Source organism: Cydia splendana, chromosome 16 (assembly GCF_910591565.1).
Source record: "Cydia splendana chromosome 16, ilCydSple1.2, whole genome shotgun sequence".
NCBI classification, from domain to species: domain Eukaryota; kingdom Metazoa; phylum Arthropoda; class Insecta; order Lepidoptera; family Tortricidae; genus Cydia; species Cydia splendana.
In genome coordinates this window covers 10,445,142-10,452,861 of record NC_085975.1, presented here as the reverse complement: position 1 = coordinate 10,452,861, position 7,720 = coordinate 10,445,142, and the positions used below count along the sequence as shown (strand labels likewise).

The 7,720-nt window shown below is 40.3% G+C and overlaps 1 protein-coding gene across 1 annotated transcript in view; it reads left to right on the top strand.

Moving 5' to 3' along the window:
• Positions 1-2,276: 2,276 nt before the first annotated feature.
• The window catches only part of LOC134798260 (guanine nucleotide-binding protein G(o) subunit alpha), an 84,529-nt gene continuing 79,085 nt past the window's right edge, over positions 2,277-7,720 (top strand). The window contains exon 1 of the mRNA XM_063770650.1: positions 2,277-2,619. Coding sequence (XP_063626720.1) covers positions 2,502-2,619 — 118 coding nt within the window. The 5' untranslated portion in view covers positions 2,277-2,501. The remainder of the gene's footprint in view (positions 2,620-7,720) is intronic.

Below are 7,720 nucleotides of genomic sequence, written 5' to 3'. Positions count from 1 at the left end.
GCACCGAGGCCGATCAGCTGTTTGTGATGCAAAAGAAGTGTGTCCGTATCTTAGCTAATGTGCGTATCCCAAACTAAACAGTTGCCGCCCATACTTTATTCAATATAGGTTGTTAACCTTGCCTTGTATTTATATATTACAGGCTGCTCTTTTTGTTAGGGAACATCCATATTTATTTACAGTAAAACAAGACAAGGGAAACACTAGATCACAGTATAGAAATAAACTGCTAGGTATTACCAAAGACTAACCTAGAGATGTGTAAAAATAGTCCCCAATATAAATGTATTTTAATCACAAATAAAATTCCCAATTATATTAAGCAAGAAACTCGAAACACGGTATTTAAAAACAAATTAGTAAATTTATTAATTGATAAATGTTATTATTCGGTTAAGGATTTTCTTAATGACAATAGTTTATAACATCTATTTTTTGTAATATTAATATGTAATTGTGATTTATAAATGAACCCAAACTTTACTGGTACTGGTGACCACCTTCCAGCTCGATCATTAGACCCTGAGTATCACCTAGTGTCAAAGATCTTGTCGAGACGAATCAAACGAGCCTAAACACGAAGTGGTTTAGTTGCATGGTTGATTGGTGCTGGTGACCACCTTCCAGCTCCATCATCAGACCCTGAGTATGACCTAGTGTCAAAGATCTTGTCGAGACGAATCAAACGAGCCTAAACACGAAGTGGTTTAGTTGCATGGTTGACTGGTACTGGTGACCATCTTCCAGCTCGATCATTAGACCCTGAGTATCACCTAGTGTCAAACATCTTGTCGAGACGAATCAAACGAGCCTAAACACGAAGTGGTTTAGTTGCATGGTTGACTGGTACTGGTGACCACCTTCCAGCTCCATCATCAGACCCTGAGTATGACCTAGTGTCAAACATCTTGTCGAGACGAATCAAACGAGCCTAAACACGAAGTGGTTTAGTTGCATGGTTGACTGGTACTGGTGACCACCTTCCAGCTCGATCATTAGACCCTGAGTATGACCTAGTGTCAAACATCTTGTCGAGACGAATCAAACGAGCCTAAACACGAAGTGGTTTAGTTGCATGGTTGACTGGTACTGGTGACCACCTTCCAGCTCGATCATTAGACCCTGAGTATCACCTAGTGTCAAAGATCTTGTCGAGACGAATCAAACGAGCCTAAACACGAAGTGGTTTAGTTGCATGGTTGACTGGTACTGGTGACCACCTTCCAGCTCGATCATTAGACCCTGAGTATCACCTAGTGTCAAAGATCTTGTCGAGACGAATCAAACGAGCCTAAACACGAAGTGGTTTAGTTACATGATTGACGACACCCATGACGACTTTTGTGACAAAGTGCACGGCATACATCTTGGATTCCAAAATGGTCGGGTTGGCAGGTCCAGGTCCAGGTCTGCTTAGAAGTCCTTAGGCAACTGTATTTTTTTTTATTCCATACAATATAAGTGAGACACGCGTTCCCTCCCCGCTCTCGCGAGTGACCGGTTAGAATTAGGGTATCAGATCAAACGCGATAAGGTTTTCTTATTTAAAGGTACCGTTTGGAGGTAAGCTTTTATTTAACGGTACCGTTTGGACTAAAGCTTGATTGGATACCTAAACTATTGATACCATTACCTGAATGCTATTAAAACGGAAGGAGACCTTTAAACATATCCGTATAGGTACTTTTATTTAACGGTACCGTTTGGACTAAAGCTTATTTGGATACCTAAAGTATTGATATCAATATGGAATGCCAGTTTAACGGTCGGATACCTATAAACAAAACACGTAAAGGTACTTTTATTTAACGGTACCGTTTGAACGGAAGCTTGTTTAGATACGGGTACCGATTGATATTGGTACCGAAATGCTACTTTTAACGGTCGGGTACCTTTTCAAAAGACCGGTCAAAACCGTTTTTAAAGGTACCTTTTCAGTCCCTGCTAGCGATATCACCGATCGTCACCGTAATGCTTAGTTATTTTTTAAAGAAGGTAGGTAAAATTATTCTCATCTAGCCAATCAGTAACTGGTTCAAGTTAAATGGAACGTATAATTTGGCTTTAATCATCGATCGATCTAGTTATCAACTGCACGCGATTGCAACCAATTGCATGCCTTTTGTTTTCTGAATGCGAGAGAGCGAGTGATAGGTATTACAAGGTTGACGTGGAGTGTAATTAGTGTGTCAGGGAGGCACCGGGTGGACACGGCCGGCGGGTGGCGGGCGTGCGCACTGGAGCCGGCGCGGCAGGGCTGCGCGATCCGTCATTCGTACGCGGGCCCACGCCGCGGCGCCATCTCGCATCCTCAGTGACAGCTGCCGGTCTCGCACGTGAAACTCGCGCGTGGCGCTGCAGCGCGATCCTCGAGCCGGAGCCAGCACGCGTGCGCGAGCGAGCGCGTGCGCGCGGCGTAACTGCGCGCGACGACGGGCCGCGAGCATGCGAGGAGCACGGCGCTGCCGCGCGTAGCGAGCCAGGCCGTGCGCGCCATCACCATGGGCTGCGCCTCGTCCGCCGAGGAGCGCGCCGCCATCCAGCGCAGCAAGCTCATCGAGAAGAACCTCAAGGAGGATGGCATCCAGGCCGCGAAGGACATCAAGCTGCTGCTGCTGGGTTGGTTATATGTCCCTCTCTAGCTGTTCGTGCGCGCGCACGCCGATATATTGACTGCGGTGCTCGCGTCGCCGGCACGCTATACGATCTTCAAATGCACGATGACAAATATTTGTAATTAACGTGAGTTTCATGAGACAACTATATCTAATCTTGGCTAACACATCTTATAGCAGAATTCAGGCGTCTTAGTAAATACTTTTTCCTTAAATTGAGATGTAACACTTAGTTACATTTCCACTTGAATAAATCACCTCTACTTAATGCAAAACAAAAAGGTGAGGAATTTATGATATGTGGATAATCAATCCCAAGTTCTTGGGTAATTTTATAACCCAATTGATAGGGTGATACTGATTTTGCAGATATAGTAACATATTAACAACATATTGAAAAATAATTCTTACATTCGTACATTTTATGATGGTAAGACATTGCAGTGTGCTATGTAAGTAATATACAGGAAGCTTAGGACGTTAACCACATCAACAGGTTATTTATTGATCTTTAGAAGCTCAAGTGTCAACCTCAGCCGTGGTGGTAAGGGTTACACCAAGACCACCAAGTAATGTGATGCTTGGATTACTTAGTCATGAAATGAAACTGACAGACAGATAAAAGTAAGTATATGTAGGTATGGTTTAAGACAAACCTTACATGGAACTGTTATTATAAAGTCATTTTAGACAGATTAGCAGAAATGCAAAACTCGCATTTCGCATATGAATCAAAAATCAGGCCCATAACCTGCCTGCTGTTATTTCATTACTCGTCCTCAGTCGCTTGCTCTTATGCAGCTACAAATGCTAGAATAATTGGTAGACAAAGACTGTCCGTCCGCGGTCACGACCAGTCACTTCACCATCTACTTCTTTCTGTTTTTGTTGTCTCTGACGACGTTCATCCACCTTTTTATTTACATACCTAACTGTCCTTCCTTTTACAGTATCTCATATGTGACGTTCCACGGGAAAAGGTACCTTATGAGGGTTTCTAGTTTCGGAGATATGAAATGTTTTGTAAAGAGGTGAAAAAATGCTCAATTTTTTTTTATTGTGTGATCTGAAACCTTAATGCGTAACGTTTGTTTACCTGTTTTTATTTTTGTTATAAGTTAGTTATAAGCCTAGTAATGTCGTCTCAGAGTTTAGTAGAAAAGGTACCTTATGGAAAAAAGATTGAAAATTCCCAAAAAAACTAGTCAATACGGGAAAAGAAGTTTGGTAGAGAACTGTATTAGCATTCTGCAAAACTAATTTGATAATTTCAGTTCTGGTTGGGGCGCCTCGCAAATATTATAACCGTACATAGACCGACATCACAAATCCAAGTAGACTGCTATTATACCAAAGTTACTCTCGTCAAGTCTTTCTTAACTAGAATAATCTTCATTTAGTTTGGTCGCATGAAGTAAATCAGCCGTTGGTTTGCTGAAAAATGCCAATACCCGACGCATTTCCTTATGGAATATCTGAGTTCATTGAACCTCAATGCCGCTTATCTTCAATAGCAACCGAAATATATTATTGATAAGAATTAGACGATTTATACTATTACCAAAATATTATTAGTTTATCCTAACTGTTCCATCATCATCATGCCTCATCATGTAACTTGACCACAAGGTACCTTTTCATTACATACAAATTATTGGTCTTTTTTTAAGATTATTATGACGAAGAACTAATTAAATTTGGGGCAGTTTAATGTAAATTAATATTTTCTATTCATAAAAGATAAACTATAATATGATTGATATTTTGTAGTGATGTATTATTAGATTTATTTCCATAAGGTACCTTTTCGTAAATGTATGGAGCAAATACTGTTATTGTTATGTAAGTTTAAAGTGGCATAAGGGGTTAAATATAGTATTTAGTTGGGGTTTTAGGATTTATTTCATTTGAATGACAGAATTTCTTTCATATGTACTCAGAAAAATTGATTGTGTGTCACATTAAAAGTAAAAATATTCAATTTTGTGATTTTATATGAAAAAGTCAGAAAATACATTTTCACCTCTAAATCGGTATTGTTTTTTGCTTAAACTGTCTGTCAGTGTCGTTTTCTAATAGATAAAATTTAAATCTTGAGAGCTCATTGCGATCAATCGTGAAAATGAAATAAAACTTTATTTTCAAGAGATTGGTTAGTATACACATAAATCAGTCGATATCAAAAGTTTCTATTTGCATTACAGAACAAGTCGCAATATTTTTTTAATCTCAGATATATAAGGTATTATTATTTGTAGTCAACTATGTAACTTACTTCAGGAACATAGTTTTTTAGGCGGCTAAACTTAAAACTTCTCTATCGTAAAGTTGCTCATTTCACAACATTATTTTCAAAAAATCATATCTCTGTAACTACGCAACCTAGAAGGTTGATCTTTTGTGTTATCGATAGCTTATTTATTGTAGATTACTGGGGTATGCATAACTCCATACCCGCCATAAGGTACCTTTGACCGTGGGACGTCACATATTCATACCTAATACCACATAGATCTAAATTAAATGCCCGCTGTGGTAGGATTTCACTAGATAATATGTACACATCACACATCTACAGTTACATGTATTGGTTCTACACACACTATACATACACCTCAAGACTTTTCTCTTTCCGCACAGACTCTACAGGGCTATAACCGCGAAAATCGAAGTTCGCAAATTGCGGGCATTTTTCTCTGTCACTCTTATTACGCCTTCCTTGGAGTAAAAGAGAAAGATCCCCGCAATTTGCGAATATCGGTTTTCGCGGTAGCCCCTCAGGTCGAAGCAGTAAGTACAGTCAGCAGCAGAAGTTGCTAAGCGGGCGAGGTGTTCAAAATTACCTTGACATTGATACGCTCTTTTTCTCTTAACAATAAAGTCGCGTCAAGATCATTTTGAACACCTGGCCCGATTAGCAACTTCTGCTGTTGACTGTATTCACCAACTGAAAAACGCCCGCACTGCTGGACAAAGTCGATCATCAAGAATCAGGGATGTTGCGGATATTCGCATCCGCATCCGCATCCGCGGAACATCCGCATTATTTTCAACATCCGCATCTGCATCCGCATCCGCATAAAATCGATGCGGAGCATCCGCATGATGCGGATGTCGACCAAGTCGGTAACAGGAACGTATTAGTGATGTAGGTACCTAGACGTTTTACTACTTACTTACGCCAACATGCAGTGTTTGGTAAAGATAGTGAGTGAATCAGTAAAACAAAAGTTATCTCTTCTGACCCGCAAATAGCCTTATTTTTGGTAGTAACTTATAGGTACTCCCCGTATCCGTATGTATCCCCGTTCTTCTTACGCCAGTACGCCTCATGATTTTTAACCGACTTCAATTTCATAGAAGGAGGAGGTTCTGTATTCGGTTGTGGCTATTTTTTTTTTCTATGTACGTTCACCGATTACTCCGACATCCGTAGTCCGATTTGAGTTGGTCCCATTTTAATTTGGTTCTGTTCTGATGATGGGATCCATGAGGAATTGAGGGAACTCCTCAATTTTTAAAGGCACATGCATGGTGTTTTGGGCGTTTTCTTAAGCAACTCGAGCATTTTCTCCCGAAAACCACCAATTTGATGAAGTAGACCTGATGATGATGATTATTTTGATGATAATGATGATGATTTCTTTAAATGTAAGTATGTTCAGCGATTACTCCGGCACCTGTGATCCGATTTGAGTAATTCTTTTTTTGTTTGGAAGAAGTTACCTCCAAGATGTTTCCGTATTATTTTTGGTTCTGGTCTGATGATGGAATTCATGAGGAATTGAGGGAACTCAAAAAAACTAAAGGCACGTGTTAAGTGATTTCGGGGTTTTCTAAAGTAACTCGAGCATTTGCTTCCGAAAACCACCAATTTGATGTACTGCAACTGTAGCCTTACCACGAGTTTGACATTAACATATCCGCTAACGTCTTATGCATCTAAATGTAACTTTTTATGCATCTCGCTCACACTAAGGTTAGTACGAGCGAGAGGCATAGGAAGTAAGTTACACACATGCTAGCGAATATATCAATGTCAAACTCGTGGTAAGCTGGTAAGGCTACTGATCGGGGGTTAGGATAAGGAGTTAAGGGGTCAGGGATTAAGGGGTCGGGGAATGGCGGTTGAAGGGTTGCTGGTTCAGGATCGAGGGGTTCCTGGATCAGGGGTTGATGTGCTGTGAGGTTGAGTGATCGGGGGGGCTGATGGATTGGGTCAGTGGCGGGGCGGGCGGATGGATTTAGTTGACAGGAATTATAATTTCCCAGACGACTCGAGAAAATTCCTGATTACATATTTACTAAAGTAATAGGTACACCAATTTAGTGTTAAAAATGATCTTGTTTTTCATTCATGCGTTGCGCTCTTGCGTTAAAACTAAAAATGGTAAAATAAAAACTTTTTACAAAAAAAATGAAACCGACTTCAAAAAGGATGAAATAAAATATTATCCTTTTTTATGTCTATGCGTTACCAACTGATATGTTTGAAGTCGGTGCCAAGCCAAGTAGTAACAATACCAGTAAAAAAAATCAGCTTTATCCCATTAGAACTATACTAATAACTATTATAAATGTGTAAAGAATTCTGTCTGCCTCTTTGTCGCCTTTTCATGGCTAAACAACTGAACCGCTTTAGGTGAAATTTGGCAAGAAGGTAAATTCCTTGAATTGTTTTATATTTTGAAATGTAGTCTTCTGGATAAGGGACGGGAAATAACTCAGTCCCAATCCCACACCAGAGTACTATAGACCAGCGGTCGGCAACAAGCGGCCTGCGAACCTCTCGCTTGCGGCCCGCGAGCCTCCCTGGTTATTTTGTATGTAATATTGACAAACGACAATGTCTACTAAAGTCACAAATAATACCAAAGTGCGGCCCACGATAACTTCGTTAACTACTATGTGGCCCTTGGCTGCTAAAAGGTTGCCGACCGCTGCTATAGACTGTTCGAGCATTAGTAAGAAATGCTCTTTAAAAAATAAGACGGCAAAAAAATGCATTTATATTTACACTAATGTGCCGACAAACATGGTACGGTCTGCGCCAAGAAGGTTTGATCGTGTGTTCTGAGGTGTGTTCTTAGGTCCAGTCGACGTCA